Source organism: Pelophylax lessonae, assembly GCF_965119305.1.
Source record: "Pelophylax lessonae genome assembly, chromosome: 5".
Taxonomy (NCBI): domain Eukaryota; kingdom Metazoa; phylum Chordata; class Amphibia; order Anura; family Ranidae; genus Pelophylax; species Pelophylax lessonae.
In genome coordinates, this window is record NC_138772.1 from 97,977,282 (window position 1) to 98,000,142 (window position 22,861).

Below are 22,861 nucleotides of genomic sequence, written 5' to 3' on the forward strand. Positions count from 1 at the left end.
AAAAAAAAAATTTGCAGGTTACAAATTAATAAAGCTTGAGGCCCAGCTTGAAAGGCCAGACATCTAGCAGATTTAGATAAAGGCCAACAATAGTGGCCCCTACATTTCTTTCGACTGGTTTCCTTTGAGAATAACCAGCATGTTATATTCAATTAGTGTCCCCTATGTAGAATGTAGTGATATTTTTTTAGATACTTTAAGATTTTTTTTTTAACCACTTGAGTCCTCAGGGACTGTAGCTGTTCCACAGCTTTTCTAAAACTGCGTCAACCTGAATAAGCTGGAATTCAAGCTGTGGGTGGCCCTGCAAGCACCGCCCATCTTGACAAAAGTATATTTAAGAGTCATTTGGCAAATTATCAGATGCTATGCATGCATCCAATGATGTGACATGCAGATATATGAAAGTGAAGATCATTCATCCTAAGTATCAGAATATTGCACAAACTCTGTTGTCAAAAATAACATTAGCAAGTTACTAAATGTATTTATTTTATGTAAGGAACCTAAACTGTTGTTTCTCACATCAATCCAAGCTAATGCTGTGCTGTCAGATTTTAGTAATAGAAATGTGCTCACTACTATAGTATTGCCAGAGCTTCGCTTTAAAGTCTGTCAGCACAAATGAACATCAGCTGGTTCTGTCTTAAATTATGGCCTATAAAATGGTGTCTTATTACCAAGGTGTCTCACAAGAAACTTATGATGAGAAAAAGCAAAGATCTCTCTCAAGACCTTTACAACCTTATTGTTGCAAAACATACTGATGGCATTGCTTACAGAAAGATTTCTAAACTTCTGAACGTTCCAGTGAGCTCTGTTGGGGCTATAATCTGGAGGTAGAAAGAACATAATTTCCTCATAATTCGGGGAGAGAGAAAATAAAGCTGCTAGAATAGCCCAGCCAATTACCTGCTTTGCATCCAATAGAAAATCTACGGAAAGAACTAAAGAGCAGAGTTCATAGAAGAGGCCCACAGAACATTCAATATTTGAAGTGTGGAGGAATGGTCTAAAATCGCACCTGAGCAATGCATGCAATTACAAAATAATAGTGGTGCGCCAGACTTTAAAAAGACCAGTGTATACCAATACTAATATTCACATATACAGTGCACAATCCTCATATATATATATATACTCTTGAATAAGTGTCCATAAAAAGGTGCAATTATCCAGAGTGTCCATACATAATAAATTCCAAGTGCAGCTTTCTTTCCCAAGTGTTCAAACGAAAGAATGAGCCCGTGTTGTCTTAATATACATCTCTGTGAGTGATACACAATCCCACCACCAGGTGAAGTGATCTCTCACCTTAACTGTAGACCCAATCACGCGTCCGTAACAGCCTATATCTGTACACAAGGATCCACGAGCCAAGGAGGCTAATACCAGCCTCTCACCTCCAGAGCGAATGTGGCATATGCAGGGGAATAAATAAAAAGATCTAGTGTTCTCTGCTTCAAATTGTATGCAGTTGTAAATGACCATACTCACGAGGGCGCTCCGTAGCGCATAGTAGTAAGCTTGTACAACCCCAGGAAGAGGCGGCATGCTGGATACTTTTTTTCCTGGGTCATTCCATTTTATTACACACAACTTAATTTTTTAAATTATTTTGTTTTGGGTTCTTTGTATGGATGCATAGGTTGTTACTGATATGTGGTGAACATTTCAGGTCAATAGCACCTTTTAGAAATATATTTACCTCTGTATATATACACCGATCAGCCATAACATTATGACCACTGACAAAGGGAATATCTCGTTACAATGTCATCTAAAAATTGATAGGATATATTAAGCAAGTGAACATGTTGTCTATGAAGTTAATGTGGTGAAAGCAGAAAAATGGGAGTCGCCATTTTTGTATGGGGCTGTGAAGCCCATGGTGACCCGTGTCCGCAGCTAAAAGCTTACACAATGGTCACATGAACATCAGAACTGGACCACGGAACAAAGGAAGAAGGTGGTGTGGTTTGATGAATTACATTTTCTTTTACATCTTGTGGATGGCTGGGTGCTTGTGCATCACTTTAGAAATATAAATTAACCCGCGCTCAGGAGTAAATTGTGTTTCCACAGTGTGTGATCTCTTTATAGTGAAAATAATTGCTTAACTTCAAAATCAATGTAAATAATATTACAAGTGTGGGCTGCTGCTGATAAAAAAAGGTGATCCCTTGAAAATAGTATACTGTATGTATATCAGCGCTGCTACCCTATATAAACCATGCAAAAAGTGCTCTGTGCTTGCAAATAATAAATGATCTCTGAACCCTGAAGTTGTATTCTTAAATTATTATATGTGCCAACCCTATATATTGTTTCTATATAATCCTCCAGGTTATTAAAACCTTAACTACAATACCGTATAACTGTGTTATTTCTTAATATGCAAAAAGCAATATATAAATAAATTCATATACATAAAGTGCAAGAAAGCAATAAATTAATAAATTCATATATCAAATGCGCAAAGTGCAACCTTGGGTAGACCACTTTCTTCCTCCGAATTTTGATACTATATCTACCAGTGATAATCCTGCTCCCCCCCCCCCCGGAGACCCACCTTCCTACCTCCCCCCCTATACCCTTCCTCTTCCTTCCCCTCCTGTCTAGTTCCCCGACCTCCCTCCTTTCCCCCTTCCTCCCTGTTCTTACCCCTCTTCCTTACAAACATATGCCACCACATGTACAACGCTCTGAATTTTAATCCCCCCTTACAGCGGTTACATCTCCCCACATTCACTGCGCTAACCATTTCTTCTCTCAGCTACTGTTTATATCCCTTTTATCCCACTGTTTAGGTCTTTGACCTTACCATATTTCTTTCAGTACTCTTGGTTATGTTTTGTGACTTCTGGTGACATCACTCTTATGCGTGATATATAGACCACAAACTGCGCCGTCGCACGTGGGCACAACGAGTTCCCTTTTAGGGGTGCCCGGGTGTTGGCTGTGCCTGATGGGTCTCCCGTCTGGGTCACCACCCCCATTGTTCTTGAACCTGTCCATTAACATGGTTTGCATTGTTACTGTAACCAGTTCACCTTTGTTACCGATATTATGAATGTAACCTCTCCTACTTCAGTTCTACATGTTGCGTTATACCTATTTCTGTTTTTCTATAAAATGTTTGAACAAAAGTGCAAAGTGAAGAAAAGTTCTTATAGTCTGCAATGACTATATAATAAAAATACATATACAATTTTCAAAGTGAACAAAAGTCCTTGTAATTAGCAATGATAATATAGTGAGGTAGATTCTTTCAAACATGCTCAAACTGTGCAAAAAACTGTGATCTTTGTGCTTCACTCTGTGCTCCCCTCTTGTGTCCCCACTCACCGGACGAATAGAAGGGATAAGCACAATTAGATCAGCAGTGAAGTATGGGTTCCTATAATTCTTCCTGATTTTTTTATTTTTATTTTTTTGTAAACGTAATACAAACAGTTTTATTTAATAATCCGGGCATAATCCGAATATTCACCATCAATTATGTGTTTGTATATGGCATATTTGTATGATGATTGTGGGGATACGATTAATGCATATATGGGTTAGAGTACCAACATGGCGTCCGAGATATTTCCGGCAGATTAGAGGACCAATATGGTGTCCAAGACTTCCGGCGGACGCAATTGAATGTTCTTAGTAGGATAGTAACATAATGGGTGGAGGAGAAGGAGTTGGCTAGATAAAAGACAGACGTGTAAAGCTGACATTCGTACCTCTGATGTCACATCCGGTTTCTGGTTGTTTGTTGCGATTTAGATTGTAAGTGGATTATTTTACTTATTTTTTTTTTTTTTTTTCATTAAACAAAGGTTTTTTTATTGAAGAAATTAGACATATTTACAGATAACTTGAGTGCTTGTGTCAGAATACATTATAAAGTAATGACATAACTTCTGAATACAGCCACGTGTAAATAGTAACACCAATGTCAGGGAACAGTGCGACTGCAGGTCAACAACATAGTGGTAGGGCATGGGCGGCCCCCACAATATGGCCACGATTCATCGTGGGCTCCGGAGTACCTGCGTGGTGGTGGCAGGAAACATCAAACAAGAACTGCATAACAAGTTGAAGGGGAGGTCTAGATGCACGTCTCCGGGGCCTAGACCCATCTATCCCAGATTTTGTTATACTTGGTGGGACAGCCACGGTGGGCATATATTAGTTTTTTATTGGGTAAAACAGTATTAACTTCCCTTAGCCAATATTGAAGGAAGGGGGGCTGGGTCGCATCCATTGTCGTGCAATACATTTCCTGGTAAGGAATAGAGTCTCGTGTAAGAACTTAGTGGTGGATTTATCGATACTTACATCCGGGAAGATTCCGAGTAAGCAAGGTTTTGGGGCCAGCATTAGGAGAGCCCATGGTGTCATGCAGGAACCCCACGACTTGTTTCCAGAATCCCTGCAACATGGGGCAACTCCAAAGAAGGTGATGGAACGTTCCGGGCACGTTTTCCGCACACGGGGCACAAAGCCAAGGCATCGGCAACTGTGTAATAGGCAACTATTACACAAAAAATAGTTCAGGCGCTGATCCAAAACACGAAGTTCCTATAGTGTCCTTATGCAGAGAGTACACAATTGTGATGGAAATATATCTGATGCACCACTGGTCGCCCAATCCTAAACACAGGATGGTGTATAGGAAAGTAGAAATAAAAAATAGGATGGCGCTCTAGTGTGCATAAATGTAGCAAAATCACCCCAACTGAAGCTCATATGTGCAATTTATGAAAGTTTATTGGGTATATCCATGGTAAATTAAAACAATTGGCATATCATCCTACCGGACCTTGAAGCCTCTGTGTCTCCTGGCTGTAATATAGGGATCCCTGATGTGTGTCGTGGGAACCTAGTACCTTTTGTAACCGATGGAAAGGAGGTAGTATTCTCAGGTTGAAACGCTGGTCCTCAATAGTGGAGGCTCGCACGGTCCAGTGTGCGGCCCCACGTCCTGGGACCAGAGCCGGTGCGCTATGCTCCCGCAGTGCCCACCGTGAGCACCGGGAGCCGCATGCAGATGGCGCCACCAAAGAGGGCCGGAAGTCAGCCGCGGAGACAAACCAAGCCAGATGGAGCGGGGGAAGTGATGTGCTCGCTTCTCTGGAGCCTCCCGTTGCCACAACTACATGTTTCGTTCCGTTGTAGCTTTGTCAAGTTGTGGCTAAAGGCAACCGGAGGCTATAAGAAGCCAAATGGTGGGCGGGATTGGGCTAACCAGCCAATAAAAAACCCTCACAAGCTGAATCAAGAAATTAAAAAATATGTATAAAAAGAAAATCAAAAAAGCGGAAATATAAAAAATCATTGTATTTATGTAAAGTAGCATAAAACAAAAGAAAAAAAACCCAAAGGGGAAAAAAACCAAATGGGGAAAAAAGGAATGGTTCATGAAAATGTATGTGTATATAGGTTGGCCCCAATGTCTAGTACTAGCCATACTGGAGATCCAGAATGCTTCATGGCGGCAATGAAAATAAAAAATTATTTTTATTACAATAAAAATTATTAAATAAATTAACAATCTATCACAATACCATAAATTAAGTATGCGCTTGTGTATAAAAAATACATTAAAATATACACTGATATTAAAAAGAGTATAGATTAATCTTCTAAAACTTACGAACACATCTAAAACCAACTTATTGAGCTTGTATATAAAATATAATATATCTGATATATAAAAACCATAAATGTAAAACCATCAATCCATCAAATTATTCTCAGGCTTGGAGACCAAATCAGGGTAAAATTTAGTAAAACTTAAAATCAGAAAATTTAAAATCAGACAAGACAATTCACCTCCAGCTCTTCGTTAAGACCATTAGGCGCCAGGCAATTAAATTTGTAGATCCAATACGTTTCTCTCTTACATAAGAGAGAGAAACGTTCATTTTCTGTCAAGGTACCTTTGGGGATACTCTCAATTGCCATGACTTCAAGTTTTCTAAAGTCCTTATTGTGCAGCTTTAAAAAGTGATGTGGGACGCTATGCTTGTCGCATCCCTTTTGGATAAGTCGACGGTGTTCCCCTATTCTTTTCCGTAGGGTCCGCATAGTGCGCCCCACGTAGACCAGCTTACATGGAAATCTCAACACATAAATTACATATTCAGTAGAACATGTAGTAAATTGTTTGATAAAAAAGTGTTGTCTCCGTTGTTAATAGAGGTACAAGCCTGTACTATAGACTGGCATGTCAAGCAACCACGTTTCTTGCATTGATAAATACCTGTGCGATTATCAAAATAAAACCTAATATCATAAAGGGCACGAGCCTGAGATTTTAATTTGCTTGGGGCTAAGATATTTTTAATTGTACGTGCCCGTTTGAAGGTAACCTGTGGCACAGGGGGTAGGATAGGAGCCAATCTGTTGTCAAGATGGAGGATGTTAAAATGTCTCTTAATGATACGTGATATTGCCCTATATTGATCATTATAACCAGTTATGAATCTAACTTTGTTCATGTTGTCGGCTTGATTACGTTTTTGAGTTGGTGCGGGCTCCAAGTGCATTTGGAAAGCTTCCTCGACGAGGGGCAATGGAAACCCCTTGTCTAGGAAACACTCCCTCATTCTAGCACCTTTGTCACAGTAATCAGCCTTACTAGAGCTAATACGACATAATTACGTCTCCTATTTGGATTAATTTTATTTACAGACTAAGGGCACTGCCATGGGGGCCAACTTTGCTCCAGTGTATGCTAACCTAACGATGGGCCTATGGGAAGAACACCATATCTGGAACAACAATCCCTTCGCTCGGTATGTCGTCTACTACGGACGATATATTGATGACGTTGTCCTCATTTGGAGTGGTGGTCCAGATACCTTTGAGGCATTTGTGGCCCATTGTAACACCAACTCGTTGGGGCTATCTTTCACATCTGTCATTGATCCCAACGAGCTGGTGTTTCTGGACCTGGTGCTCTCCCATGAAGGCCCTAATATTACCAGTAAGAACCACATAAAACCTACCAGTGGCAATTCGTACTTGCGCTATGCAAGTTCCCACCATCCCGCATGGAAACGGAACATCCCGGGGGGCCAGTTCCACAGACTCCGGCGTAATTGCTCTAGTAAGGCTGATTACTGTGACCAAGGTGCTAGAATGAGGGAGTGTTAGACAAGGACAAGTTTTCCATTGCCCCTCATCGAGGAAGCTTTCCAAATGCACTTGGAGCCCGCACCAACTCAAAAACGTAATCAAGCTGACAACATGAACACAGATTCATAACTGGTTATAATGATCAATATAGGGCAATATCACGTATCATTAAAAGACATTTTAACATCCTCCATCTCGACAACAGATTGGCTCCTATCCTACCCCCCGTGCCACAGGTTACCTTCAAACGGGCACGTACAATTAAAAATATCTTAGCCCCAAGAAAATTAAAATCTCAGGCTCGTTCCCTTTGATATTAGGTTTTATTTTGATAATCGAACAGGTATTTATCCGTGCAAGAAACGTGGTTGCTTGACATGCCAGTCTATAGTACAGGCTTGTACCTCTATTGACAACAGAGACAACACTTTTTTTATCAAACAATTTATTACATGTTCTACTGAATATGTAATTTGTGTTGAGATGTCCATGTAAGCTGGTCTACGTGGGGCGCACTATGCGGACCCTACGGAAAAGAATAGGGGAACACCGTTGACTTATCCAAAAGGGATGCGACAAGCATAGCGTCCCACGTCACTTTTTAAAGCTGCACAATAAGGACTTTAGAAAACTTGAAGTCATGGCAATTGAGAGTATCCCCAAAGGTACCTTGACAGAAAATGAACGTTTCTCTTATGTAAGAGAGAAACGTATTGGATCTACAAATTTAATTGCCTGGCGCCTAATGGTCTTAACGAAGAGCTGGAGGTGAATTGTCTTGTCTGATTTTAAATTTTCTGATTTTAAGTTTTACTAAATTTTACCCTGATTTGGTCTCCAAGCCTGAGAATAATTTGATGGATTGATGGTTTTACATTTATGGTTTTTATATATCAGATATATTATTTTATATACAAGCTCAATAAGTTGGTTTTAGATGTTAGTAAGTTTTAGAAGATTAATCTATACTCTTTTTTAATATCAGTGTATATTTTAATGTGTTTTTTATACACAAGCGCATACTTTATTTATGGTATTGTGATTGTTAAATTATTTATTTAATAATAATTTTTATTGTAATAATAATAATTTTTTATTTTCATTGCCGCCATGAAGCATTCTGGATCTCCAGTATGGCTAGTACTAGACATTGGGGCCAACCTACATACACATATACATTTTCATGAACCATTCCTTTTTCTTTTTTCCCCATTTGGTTTTTTCTTTTGTTTTATGCCACTTTACATAAATACAATGATTTTTTATATTTCCGTTTTTTTGGATTTTCTTTTTATACATATTTAATTTCTTGATTCAGCTTGTGAGGGTTTTTTATTGGCTGGTTAGCCCAATCCCACCCACCATTTGGCTTCTTCTAGCCTCCGGTTGCCTTTAGCCACAACTTGACAAAGCTACATCGTAGCGAAACATGTAGTTGTGGCAACAGGAGGCTCCAGAGAAGTGAGCACATCACTTCCCCCGCTCCATCCGGCTTTCTGTTCGTCTCCGCGGCTGACTCTCGGCTGACTTCCGGCCCTCTTTGGTGACGTCATCTGCATGCGGCTCCCGGCGGGCACTGCGGGAGCATAGCGCATCGGCTCCTGTCCCAGGACGCGGCCGCACACTGGACCGTGCGAGCCTCCACTATTGAGGACCATCGTTTCAAACTGAGAATAATACCTCCCTTCCATCGGTTACAAAGGTACTAGGTTCCCATGACACACTTTAGGGATCCCTATATTACAGCCAGGAGACACAGAGGCTTCAAGGTCCGGTAGGATGATATGCCAATTGTTTTAATTTACCATGGATATACCCAATAAACTTTCATAGATTGCACATATGAGCTTCAGTTGGGGTGATTTTGCTACATTTATGCACACTAGAGCGCCATCCTATTTTTTATTTCCAAAAAAAGGCTGTATATTATCGGGTAGGTTATTTTTAGGGGACTTAGTGACCTGTATCCCAAGATTCTTAACACAGTCTACCGTCTGTAGGGGGAAGCGTCAGGAGCTCAGCAACCAGGGCATAAAGGAGAGGGGAGAGAGGGCAGCCCTGTCGAGTCCCTCGAGTGAGTGGAAATTCTGCCGACGTGCATCCATTGGCCAAAACCCTGGCTACCTGGGCCTGGTAAAGAACTCGGACTCATCGAATAAAATTAGGGCTGACGCTATAACCCTCGAGGCAACGCCAGAGGAATCTCCACCCTACGGAGTCAAATGCCTTAGCTGTATCTAAGGACACCACAATCCTAGAACCAGAATTGTCATGTGGAACCTGCAAATTCATGAACAGGCGTCGTAGATTGAACGAGGTATTTCTACCAGGCATGAAGCCTTACTGATCCGGGTGAATCAGGGAGAGTATCACTTTAAGTCTGAGGGAAAGCACTTTGGCCAAAATCTTGACATCCACCTGTAGGAGGGATATGGGGCGGTAGGAGGACGGGAGATGGGGGTCCTTACCAGGTTAAGGTATGAGTACTATAAGGGCTTCACGCATAGAAGGGGGTAAGGAGGTGTCAAAGGCGGTTTCGAACATGGTCAGAAGATGTGGTACCAGGACATCAGAGTATGTGGAATAGAATTCGATGGGTAAACCATCTAACCTGGGGGATTTAGACCTCGGGAATTTAGCAATCGCTTCTACTATTTCCTCCTGCGTAAGGGGTGCCTCTAGCAGCGTCAATTGTTCCACAGTTAATTGTGGGAGCACGTCCGGAGACAGGTAGGGAAGGAGTCATCGTCCGGAGCGACGGAGGTGTAAAGATCCCGGAAGAAGCTACGGAAGCACTCCGCCACCTTGGCAGGATCCGAAATGGGGGTACCGTCAGTTGGGTGCAGGGTTATTACAACTGGGGGTCTGTCATTACTATGTACTAGATAGGCCAAGAGTTTACCCGCGCGTTCTCCATGTTCATATAGCTTTTGTTTCTGAAAAAAAGAGGGCTCTATGCGCCTTTTCATAGTCTGTTTTCTACCACCCTAGTTAGAAGTTCAAGCTGATCTGCCCCTGGAGAAGTCGGGTCAGCCAGAAAGGCTTCCTCCGCCGAGGCCAGGGCCTGTGAGGCCTGAGTATACGCTCGTGCAGACTCCAACTTAATGGAATTAATAGTGGAGGTCAGGGTTGCCCTGGCATGTAGTTTGAAAGTCTCCCATACCACAAGAGGGGAGGCCGAGTCAACATTATCAGCAACAAAATGTTGCCAGTCGTCGGTCAGATTCCTCTCCTCGGGGATCAGAGAGAGCCAAAAGGGGTTCAGCCGCCAGGCCAGCCTGACCCGTTCACTCCGAAGACTCACCGATATCCAGTAGGGCCTCTGGTCAGAGAGGCCGTGAGCATGGAAACCTGCAGCCAGGGGGAGATTAGAATGAGATCAATACGGGACATAGAGCCATGGGTGGAGGAGTGACAGGACAAGGCCCTTAGAATCGGGTACCTTAACCCTCCAGAAGATTGAACTCCGCCATCAGGCGGGCAAATCTAGTGGTTGTGGGTGGGGCCGGAGGAGCCCCGGAGACGTGCAATCTATCCAGGCTGGGATTCATAGTATTATTAAAATTGCTAAGACATATCACAGGGATATTGGGGTGCATCAACATGAAATCCAGCCCTTCAAGCAGGATGGCTGAAGAGAAAAGGGGGGGGACCGGACATAAAATGCCATGAGCAGGTAAGGGTCACCACACAATAGCACCTCCAGGAACACATACCTGCCCATGGGATCTACTAGGGACCACCGAAGCTCAAAGTGTACAGATTTAGCGATCAATATCGCTACTCCCGAGAGTGAGAGGTAAACCTAGTGGAATGTCCAGCCTATCTACGGGCGCCGCAGGGCCTGCTGCAGAGTGCCATCTAGATGGGTCTCCAACAGGACAATAATGTCTGCCCTATGGCGCTTAAGTACATCAAACACCGCTGAGCGCTTGATCTGGTCTCTCAGACCTCGGACATTCCAGTTTAGAAATTTAGGGCAAGCATTAAAATGTACAGGAGCTCCAGGGGTGCCGTTCGACCCACATTGTCACTATTCACTCCCATGACATAACAATAGACACAGACATATAGAGCAACTGCATTATTAGAAGTAAAGTTGAGCTAAGCACTACAGGCATAAATAGACATTGCATATATCTAAAGCACAAAAAACCCAAAAACCAACTGAGAAATCGCAGCAATTAAGACAGCTCACCCACCCACCCCGCCCTGCACACACCCCAACTCGTGCGGGCCTGAGAATACCCAAACCAACCATACAACCAACAGGGTTGAAAAATGGGTTGAAAAATCCCCAGGAGGGGGAAAAAAGGGTCCATCACAGGAGAAAAATTGTAGAAGGGTAAACACTGAAGAGTTCAGGGGCCATAAAGAAAAACAAGTCCTGTCACCCATCGCGGTGACACAAGGGCAGTTGGCAGGTGCGCCCAGCGTAGGCAGTCTTAGGGAAGCGATACTTCGCTGGGTAGCATGACATGCGAGCAGGACACAACATGGGTAAAAGGAACAATGGGAAGGAAGCAAAAGGGCAGGGGGGGGGGGGTGTTGTAGCACACAAAAGGGAACAAAATAGTGGAGGTGCTCCGTCGGTTTGCCAGGAGGATCAGTCCCCAGCCAGGTGGGGGAAAGGCTTGGTGAAGTATGAGAAGGAGTTGAGTGCATCTGACAAGGTAAATAGAAGGGGTACAGAGGCCTCTCCATGGAGGGGGCCAGGAGTTTGCAGATATCAGATCAAGGAATCCACAGCAGCAGTCCATAGGGATGGGGAGAGAGAGGGCGCGGTGAGACTGGGATGGATCAGTCATAAAGGGGAAATATTCCAGGGATGCAGAGACGAGGTCCTATAAGAGGAGATCATGCAGTTCCAGACGAGGAGGCATGAGGTACAATCAGGCTCGAGCCTCAAGGTGTTCCAGCCAGGTTATTGCCGCCTCAGGGTCATCAAAAAAGTGCACTCTGTCTTCACCTTCCACGCGAAGGCGGGCAGGATACAACATGGCATACTTGATATGCTGTATTCTGAGTCTGCGTTTTGCCTCAAGGAAGGTTTTCCGCTTTTTCTGGACTTCAGCTGAAAAGTCCGGGAAGATTGCAAGTCTCCCATTGCCAAAGGGGATGTTGCCTTTTTCTCTGGTAAGCCTGATTACACTGTCCCTGTCCCTGAAGTTGAACTTTGCAATAAAGGTACGAGAGGGTGCCCCCTGGGGTGGTGGTCTGCCAGAGAGGCGGTGTGCCCTCTCCACCACAAAAGTGGGGGAGCAGGCGTCGCGGCCATAGGTGTCAATCAGCAACTGCTCCAAAAAGTCTGAAAGGTGGGATCCCTCAACCACCTCAGGCAGGCCTATCAGCCTAATGTTACATCTCCATATCATCCTGGTTCGACAATAATTGGTTTACTAGTAGCTGGAGGTTGTCAGAGACATGCTGCAAAGGCGGCAAAGAATCCTCAACCCCACTAATCCTCTGCTCCGCTTCCGTGACTCTCTCCCTCAGTTTTTGGAGGTCCTGGCGGACCAAGGAAATATTGATCCTCACATCCTCTATTTTGGAGGTGAGGGATGCCTGGCACTGCGATATGGCTTCCAGGATCTTTGCCGTCTCAGCCCCTGCCAAGCTTACCTCCGCTCCCACCGCGGCGCCATCTTGGGCCTGGGACTCCTTGTCCAGGCAGCGAAATTTGTCCAGCTTGGCGGTGGTGTCCGCCGATTTCTTGGGCGGCGACATGCTGCAGGAGGTCTACAGGGAGTCCGGAGGTACGGGGGAGGCAATCCAGGATGTTGGGGTGCAGGATATAAGGATGTAAGAGAATCTGACGACGGAGCTCCTCTTACTTGCGTCCTACCGCATGCCGCTCCAGGCCACGCCCCCCCCCCCCCCCCGATTATTTTACTTATTAAATAGTTTTAACTATATTACACTATGGAGCATTCTCTGTTATATGATCACCTTCTTTGGGAGCTATTGGTGTAAAGAGATTCCGGAACCCAGGAGACTCAATTTCCCATCACATCAGGAAGAATTATAGGAACACATACTTCACTGCTGATCTATTAATTGTGCCTATCCCTTCTATTTGTCCAGTGAGTGGGACACGAGGGGAGCACAGAGTGAAGCACAAAGATCTCAATTTTTTGCACAGTTTGAGCATGTTTGAAAGAATCTACCTCACTTTTTCACTTTGCAAATTTGATATGTATTTTTATTATATAGTTATTGCAGAATATAAGGACTTTTCTTCACTTTGCACTATTGTTATATGAATTTATTTATTAAATTATTGCTTTCTGGCACTTTGTGTATATGAATTTATTTATATATTGCTTTTTGCACATTAAGAAATAACACGGTTATTCGGTATTGTTAGTCCCCGTTCACACTGGGGCGACCTGTGAGGCGACCTGGTCGCCTCACAGGTCGCCTTCCATAGAGAAGCTGCGGACCCGTTCTAATAGGAGCGACACAAGTCGCTCCGACTTAGAAAAAGGGTCCGGAGCTTTTTTGGGGCGACCCGGAGCGACCGTCATAGACTTCAATGTTATGAAGTCCGTGCCGGCCGCTCCGAGGTCGCGGCGCGCTGCTCGCACCGTGACCTCGGAGGTCGCCCCAGGAAGTAGCGTCGCTGCTATGTGAACGGGGCCTGGATGTTTTAATAACCTGGAGGATTGATAAATAGAAACAATATATAGGGTTGGCACATATAACAATTTAAGAATACAACTTCAGGGTTCAGAGATCATTTATTATTTGCAAGCACAGAGCACTTTTTGCATGGTTAGCAAGGTAGCAGCGCTTATATACATACAGTATACTTACCTGGGGAAGAGATGGCACCAGAATGCAGTATAAAAAGGCAAGTTGGTAGAGGCAGTGTGAGGCTTTGGCTAATGTTCTGCTGGGAAACCTTGGGTCCTGCCATTCATGTGGATGTTACTTTGATGTCCATGCCTCAATGGGTCAGGGCTGTTTTAGCAAAAGGGGAAAGGGGGCCATACTCCATATTAGGTGGGTGGTCCTAATGTTATGGCTGATCTGGGTGTGTGTGTGTGTGTGTGTGTGTGTGTGTGTATATATATATATATATACACACACACACACACACACACACACACACACACACACACTCCAGTGTCACGGACAGGTAAGACAGGGTCACCCTGTTACTGAGAGGCCGAGGCTATATTTGAATTAGATTCACTACAGTGTAAACTTCAAATTTGGCACTAAAATTCAGCCATTCAGAGCTTACTCTCAGAGGGATGAGGAAGTGATTACATCACACTGTGCACATTTTACCGCTACTTCTGCCTAGATCCCTTATATGGCATTCAGGCGCTTCCTCCCACCATTACACCATGATGATTCCCTACAGGGTGGTCTACCTTATCTTGTATTCTGCACCCTATTCCATGAGTGCCCCACAGAGTAATACCCTCCCATGTAGCTATGTGGTTTGCTTGCGTCTGTCTAGCAAGGTTACTTTGCGGTATAAGCAAGGAAGCTCAGATCTCTGCCGTGTATAAATGTGCTTTTACTATACAAAAATGCTGTACATACAAACCTATTACAATATTAGGAATACTATACAAGACTGACAGATATAACAATGCCTAGAACATGCCAAGTGCTACCTACTTCCTAGCAAATACATTATGGTCTGTAAACAGTGGAAATATGCTTAAAAGTTACTTAACTCTGGTTACAATGTGTGCATGATCTGCAAAGCAACGAGAACTCAAGCTTCTAAGCAGTTGCTGTAGATCAGGCAAAAGCGTCTTGGCTGGTACAGACTTTCCTTTCTTGGTCTTAATGCATTATGGAGCCCTGTCCAGCCTATGCCTGACAACCTTTTATATGTCAGGTTGTTTACTGTAGTTACCGAACAACAGACCATCCCCACATGGGTGAAGTCCCTTTTGGAAAACTGAACCTAATGGGAGAAACATTCTCAAATTCTACCTCAAGATGGCACTTTGGTATCGTACATGCCACAGGTTATTTATATATGTCAGAATAGCGAAGCTATTTTCCAGGTTACAGAGTATTAAAAACATTGAACTGTCAATTAAAATATCCTCTTAAAAAAACATGTCTGTCTCCAAGACAAATTACTAAACTGATCTTCCAGTCTGATAGAAAAATCATTCATATAATATATTTTATACTGATCTTCCAGTCTGGTAGAAAAATCATTCATATAATATATTTTATATCAAACGCTATAATGGCCAGACAAGGGGAGCCATCGCAGAATCACTAGTGCGCATTCGCTCTGCCAAAGGCCCACACAACACCCAATTTTAGTGTGACGATACACCTCTTGCAACGAAGCAGGTGCCGACTCCAGTCTGCATACAATTCTAACTTTATTGCAGGTGTGTAACAAGCGGTCTACATGGCAAGCAGAATTTTCTGCATCAATATTGCAACTCCTCTGGAAAAATAACCACTTTAATGCAACCATCTTTGCCCAGAGCTCAAAAACACTACAGCTCTTCTATTCTTTTTTCTCTTCCCAAGTTGGGTCCCGATATGCCTGCCCTAGAATGAAACCAACCGATGGAAAGAAATAGGAGATTGAAGCCGTAATGGAGAAAGCTGCAGAAGATTTTTCTTCTCCAGATTGCCGCATTATTGAAGGAGGGGAGCTTCATGAAACATGCTTGCTAATGTAGAAAATCTCCCTGTTGCCATATACAAAAGCCTTGGCATTGTGCAGCTTGATTCTCTTGTGCCCCCCAATGCCCCTTTGGGTACAAAGAGACCTATAACATTTTTAACCACTTGCTTACTGGGCACTTATACCACTTACTGACGAGGCCAATTTTCAGCTTTCATCGCTTTCACACAGTGATTGCGTGGTCATGAAAAACTGTACCCATATGAAATTTTTATTCTTTTTTTTTTCACACTTAGAGCTTTCTTTTGGTGGTTTTTAATCACCTCTGGGTTTTTTATTTTTTGCTAAACAAGCAAAAAAAAAACCTGAAAAATTTGGGGGAAAACGTTTTTTTATAGTTTGTTATAAAATTTTGCAAACAGGTCTTTTTTTTTTTTTTCTTCACTGATGTGTGCTGATGAGCAGGCGCCGATGGGCAGGGAGAGGCAGGACTGATGGGTGGCACTGATGAGGCGGGACTGATCAAGAGGCATTAATATCCATCACCTTCCTCTGGGGGTAGCGCGGTGGGACAGTGGTGAACATTGGGTGTGTGCAGCACTACCGGTGGGCGGACCTACTTCCCTGATTGGGTGGGCACTGCCCGTTTTGGTGGACTTGCGGCCCGGGTCCCCCTCCCGCCGTGGAATTGTGGCCTAGGCTCCAGAGATATTTTCCTGGTTCTTGTGTGTGGCGGCCATTTTTCTATAGTCGGCACCACGCTTTTGGGGGCCTGTGATTATTTCTCTCCCAGCAGCCATGTTTGATCCGGCAGCCGTTTTTTATTGCTCCGGCATCCGCAGGCCTTGACAGTGGAGCCTTTAGGGTGGTGGGTGTATATTGTGGCGGGGGCCCCTCCTTCCCCTGGTGTTGACACCTGGGTTTCCTTTTCCCCCGGATGCCGAACGTGGATCCCTGGCGCTATCTTGTGCAGACCAGCGCTCCTTCGGTGGGGTGGGGAGTCCTGGTAGGGTCCCTCCCTCTCTAGGTTGCATTGTGCATTGCCTCTGGGTACCCCTGGTGTAGTGCGATTGCGGTGCCTCAGGGTAGGTGAGTACCCTGGCGGTGCAAGATACGTTTTGCCAGTGGGTTCTCCCTATTTATGTATGGTGTCTCAGGATCATGTTTCCCCCCCTGACCCCCTCTTTGAGTCAGCAGGTTCCTCAGCGTCCCAGCCTTCCATTGATGTACTGATGGTGGTGGTGGTACTGATGGTGGTCCTGGAGTCCTTGTTTCCTGGGTGGAGGTGGCCTTTGAGAGGAGGGCTAGCAGAAAACACCCTCATCTGTTTCATCTGATCCTGAAACTGGCTCTGTCGCCAGGGACATGGTACACCCTGCGGGGTTTGTAGCCACTGCAGCGGTGCATGAGAAGTCGCTGGTTGATTAACTGGCTACATCCATGCGGAAGACTTTGAAGATGAAGGATACAATTGAGGCAGCTGCGGAGGTGGCCATTCCTTTTGGTACTCACAAGCCGTCTTGCACCGCAAAAGTGTTTCGTTATCCCTCCTATTTTGACACGTTTGTCTATAGAGATTGGGAGCGCCCAAAATGTCCCTTTGTGGTTCCTAAATGTTTAGCGTTGGGGTTCCCCTTTGAAGAGTCACTTCTGAAGAAGTTGACTGTCCCACCAGGGGTGGACCCTCTGGTTTCCAGGTTACATAAGGTTATTCTGGTAGAGGAATCCCCGGCCTTTAAAGATTGGCTGACAAAGAGTCTGTGGTCTGCAGCATGTTCACTATTGCTGGTTCAGCGTTACGGCCGATTCTGGCCATGGTCTCACCTCTGCTCCTCGGGTCTTCACGGTTTTGGCATTGTTACGTCTGTGGGAGATTGCTGTGCTGGGCTACTTGGACGACCTCCTCTTGTGAGCAGAGTCCTTATCTGCATTGGCGGACGGTGTGGAGATCACTATCCAGACCTTGGAGTTTGGTTGGCTTCGGAACTACCAGAAGTCTGCCCTGATACTGTCCAGGAAATTGGATTACTTGGGTCTGACTGGATTCAGTTCTGGACAAACTCCAGAAGTTGCATGCTGCAATTCATCTATTGCTGTCTCACAGGAGGTCATCCCTCTGGACTTGCATGTGAGTGCTGGGCCTGATGGTGTCTACCTTTTTGAGGCGGTCCCGTTTGCACAGTATCATGCGAGGTCCCTTCAGAGGGAGATCATGGTAAAATGGGACAAATGTCCAGTATCTCTGGACAATCAGATTCAGCTAAGCCGGGAAACCAGGGGTTCTCTGGTCTGGTGGCTTCTGAATCTTCGCCAGGCAAGTCCTTTCCTCCCTTGTATTGGACAGTGGTCAAGACAGATGGCAGTCTCCGCTCTGGGTTGTTGAACACTGGAAGAATCCAGACTACGGATCAATGTCTTGGAACTTCAGGCAATCAGGCTGTGCCTGGATCACTGGACAGATTGGCCTTGGGGGCTCCCGGTACGGATCCAGTTGGACAATGCCGCGGTGGTGGCTTATTTCAATCACCAGGGTGGAATAAAAAGTGTGTTGGCGGCTCTGGAGGTATCCGGCATTCTCGGGTGGGCAGAATTTTGTTCCGGCCCACTCCGCCGTGCACATTCTAGGTGTGGAAAATTGGCAGGCGGACTATCTAAGTCGGCAGGCGTTGGACTAAGGGGAGTGGTCCCTTCATCCGGACGGGTTTCACCTGAAGTGGACCTTTTTGGCGTCTCAGCTCAACAGAAAGGTACCAAGGTCACGGGATCCTCTGGCGGATGCCACAGACATTCTGGCCCCGTGGTGCCAGTATAATTTATTCTATGGCTTCCCTCCTCTCAAGGCCAAAGGGGGTTCCGGTAATTCTGGTGGCCCCAGACTGGCCTCTCTGGTCTTGGTACGACAACCTGGTGTAATTGGTCACAGACGTCCTTTGGAGGTCCTTTGGAGGCCCTGCTGTCCCAAGGGCCGATCTTCTATCCTGCTTTACAATTGCTGTCTATGACGGCCTGGCTGTTGAAAGCCAGGTGCTGAGCGGTAGAGGTTTCCCTGGGTCAGTGATTCCAACAAGGCTTAAGGCTAGGAAATCCACCTCTAAAAAGATTTACCATTGTACGTGGAAAGCGTACATTTCGTGGTGTGAGTTAATCGGTTTTCACCCTCGTTCGTTGTCGATGGCTCAGATTTTGACCTTCCTTCAACGATGTGTTGAGCAGAAGTTGGCCTTGAGTACCATCAAGGGTCATGTGTTAACCTTGGCGCTCTTGGCCACACATTCTTCGGTGCGTACTTTCATTCAAGGGGTTTGAAACCTCACTCCGCCGGTGCGGCCTCTACCGCTATGGGATTTGAACTTGGTGCTCTCAGTTCTCCAGAAGCCTCCCTTTTAAAATTCTTGTGGGATTTCCCTGCTTACGCGGTCTCAGAAGGTGGCCTTTTTGGTGGCTATCACCTCTGTTTGCAGAGTGTCGGAACTGGCGGCGTTATCTTTTCATACCCTCTGCATGGTGATCCACAAGGATAAGGTGTTTGTCCGCCCATCATTCCTACTTAAGATTGTCTCTGACTTTCATTTGAATGAAGACATTGTGTTGTCTTCCTTGTGTCCCAGGCCTGCTCATTCCAAGGAATTTGTGATGCATGCCCTGGATGTGGTTCGGGCGATTTCAGGTGTATTTATTTGGCAGCCAGAGTCTTTTTGGAGGTCAGACGCACTGTTTGTAATCATTGCGACCGTTTCCAGATGGATCAGACGGTGACTCGGGCCTGTTCTGTCAAGGGTCAGGTTCCTCCTTTCCCTGTAATGGCGCTTTCTGTGTTTCTTGGGCCTTCCATCATCGGGCGTCAGTGGCGCAGGTTTGCAAGGCGGCCACTTTGTTGTCAGTGCACACTTTCACAAAATTCTACAAAGTGGATGCTTTGAAATCTACAGATGCTTCTTTTGGCCGCAAGGTTTAGAGGGTCTGTTTCCTCTTTGTGGGTGTATCATTCAGGATGGGATCTAGTTTTGTGTTGAGCTCCTGTTACCTGGTTGGCTTCTTGTGTTTTTGCCTTAGGTTTTTTGTCCCATCCCTCATGTTTTTGGCACTGCTTAGGAACGTCCCTATGATTATGAATATGGAGCGCTGTGTCCGTCAATGAACGAAAGAGAAAATAGGGTTTTTGTTACCGTAAAATCCATTTCTCTGAGTTTATTGATGAACACAGCACCCACCCCTCTATGGAGTTTTGTTACCTTTTTGATACTGCTTGTTACTAAACTGAATGCCTATAGCAGAGAGGGGGGTGAATGCCAGCTGGGACTGCCCATAAGAATAGCCAAGTGTTTTTTCTGTCTAATGTGCTACTCCTGCTAACACTATGGTTCTGCATATGGAGCGCTGTGTCCATCAGTGAACAAAGAGAAATGGATTTTATAGTAAGTAACAAAAATCCTATTTTTTTCCCCACTTTATAGAGTTTGACAAACCGTATTCTATTCCTTTAGTTGATCCTGCTGTCAGTCTTAAACATGTAACTGTACCTATTGAAGATGTTCCTCCTTTCAAAGATTCTGCAGTTAGAAAGTTTGAGACTCTCCTAAAAGATTTTTATTCTTTCAAGCTCAGCCAGACCCTTTAAACCAGCTCTCGCTGCAATTCTAGTATAGCTAACTAAACTAGGGCAATGGACAACCCACATGACCGTTTTCCATGTTTGTGCTTTAAGAGAGCATTTACCTTCTACTCTGCTGTTTTTGTTTTTTTTTTTGTTTTTTTTTTTTTTTTGTTTTTTTTTTGTGTGGATGCCCTAGAATTTGTCATGAGACAGATTTACAGAATGGCCCTAATCTCCATTCCAGGGATAAAATCTTGTGGCCTAAAGCCTGGGCAGCTAAAGTTGCCATTGGCTGCCGCTGCTGTCAATCAAACTTAGCCAATGAGGAGAGAGGGGGTGGGGCCGAACCCCGGCTCCATGTCTGAATAGACACAGTGAGCTGCAGCTCGGTTCAGGAACCCCTATAGCAAGTTGCTTGCTGTGGGCACACTCGACGGGAGGGAGGAGCCAGGAGAGCCGAAGAGGGGCCCAGAGAAGAAGAGGATCTGGGCTGCTCTGTGCAAAACCACTGCACAGGGCAGGTAAGTATACCATGTTTGTTACTTTAAAAGAAAAAAAAAAGACTTTACAGTCACTTTAAATGGGCATTAGAACGGTGGTGTTGTAACATTTCTTATGGCTAAAATGCATATCTTTATTTTGAATGCAGTGACTCGAAAGTAGCGGATATGCAGCAGCAAGACTCTCCAACTATTGAAAGGATTTCCACTACACTTAACACTTCTAGTAAATCTGTTCAAGTTAATGGAGCTGCTACAGTAAGTATTCATGCACTATCATTTAATGTGAAACTATATCATAAATTTTGGTATGATAGATGTTCAGTCATGTTTTTTTTGTTTAAATAGGAGCTCAGAAAACCTAGTTACGCAGAGATCTGCCAGAGAACAAGCAAGGATGGCCCTAACTTGCAGCCTACTAAAGAACAGAAGAATGTGGCTGTTTGTGTTAAAGCTGAAGGGAAGGTGACTGACCCTTCCCTAGAGAAAGCCAGAGACACCCCTCCGGTGAAGTCCAGCACAGGACGGCCCAAAGACCAGAGGAGACTATCGGGTCGCAGGTCGCCTCCACCTCCTCTGTCTATTGGAAAACGGGGAAATAAAGAACCTGGAAGCCCCCTAAAGTCTCCCCAGTAAGAACATTTGGAAAAGTGAGAACTGAATATCACCCCTTAGTGAGCATACCCCACCTATGATATCACCGAATGAGTCGCTGGATAAGAGTGGGTAGCTTATGAACATCTGTAACAACGTCCAGCTTTTTTTCAGGTTCTCATTTTTTAAGAATGCCAATATAATACCCTGTGGCATTCAGATTAATAGTCAGTTGTATTTTTCTCTTTAAGCCAAGTGGGTTTCATATCAAGACAAGACCTTCAGGACTCCCTCCCCACAAACTCCAATCTTTGTTAATGCAGTAGGGTCCCGTAATTTGGTTGCAGAAATAGTACCATTAATGCAAAAAAGTAATTTATTAATGAAACAAAAATGCATGAATGATAGCATTGCAAAACTGTCAATTTTAGTATTGGGTGTATAAAGTTTTTCAACACTCCTCAAAAGTTTAAATAGATATGGAAACCCCCCCTCCTTCCCAACAGTGAAATTTTGTTGCAGTTTTCTACCTGTTGCTCTTTATTCCGCCTGTGCAAGTCTGAGGCATGTCTTGGCCTTATTTATTGTCAGTAGGCAATCTTCTGTCAAGGCCAGTTACCACAGACAGGGAAGAAAATTGAGGAGAACTTAACATTGACAGTTCCTCACAGCTGTAGGTAAGCTTAACTCAGGACTCCACAAATCTGGACACTAGGGCCCAAGTCCTATTGTTTCTGCGTTTTGGATCTCTTTTCCTCAAACCCTTTTTATTATTGTGGTGTTGGTGGTAAGGTCTGTCCATGTGCTCACCTCTTAACAAGTCTCGCAACTGATTCATGCTTCGTGGCCAGATTCATGCTTCGTGACCAGCACTGGTTCTGTTGCAAGATGCTTTTTGGCCAGCTTGTCTGTACATGCAAGGTTAGCCAACTTGCCTCCATCCAAACCTAAATTATTAGTGTTACCTGGAGTTCTTAAGGTTTTTTCCCCCAAGCATGCTACTAGCAGTTTCCAGTTACACATTTGTGAAAAAACAGTTAATCTAGATAATATCAAAGCACATGATTCCTAATCAACTAACAGAGCGGAGTTCACGCACATAATTGTTTTGCTCTTTCTTTACTGTCTTTTTTTTTTTTTTTTTTGGTATTTTTTCTTAGTATTGCTGCACCAAGGGAAACTATGTAGATGATGTCTCCCAGTCGCCATGACCTTTTTCCGTTTGGTTTGGAAAGGAAGTCTGATGACCTATTCATATATAAATATATATTTATATATTATAGTCATGGAAGGGAGATGTCATTGTAAACGCCTTGGGAATAAAGATTTATTGAAAGTTGTACACACTATTATACTTTTTTGAAGGACAAGGATGCACTAAATTTAGCATGTTTCGCATAAAGAAGAATCTAAATT

General features: G+C 44.3%; 1 protein-coding gene across 1 annotated transcript in view; it reads left to right on the plus strand.

Moving 5' to 3' along the window:
• LARP4B (La ribonucleoprotein 4B) overlaps positions 1-21,867 on the plus strand; it is a 321,080-nt gene extending 299,213 nt beyond the window's left edge. Inside the window, exons 17-18 of the mRNA XM_082259577.1 lie at positions 21,001-21,109; positions 21,200-21,867. Of these exons, the coding sequence (XP_082115703.1) occupies positions 21,001-21,109; positions 21,200-21,487 (397 nt within the window). The 3' untranslated portion in view covers positions 21,488-21,867. The remainder of the gene's footprint in view (positions 1-21,000; positions 21,110-21,199) is intronic.
• The last annotated feature ends 994 nt before the right edge of the window (positions 21,868-22,861 follow it).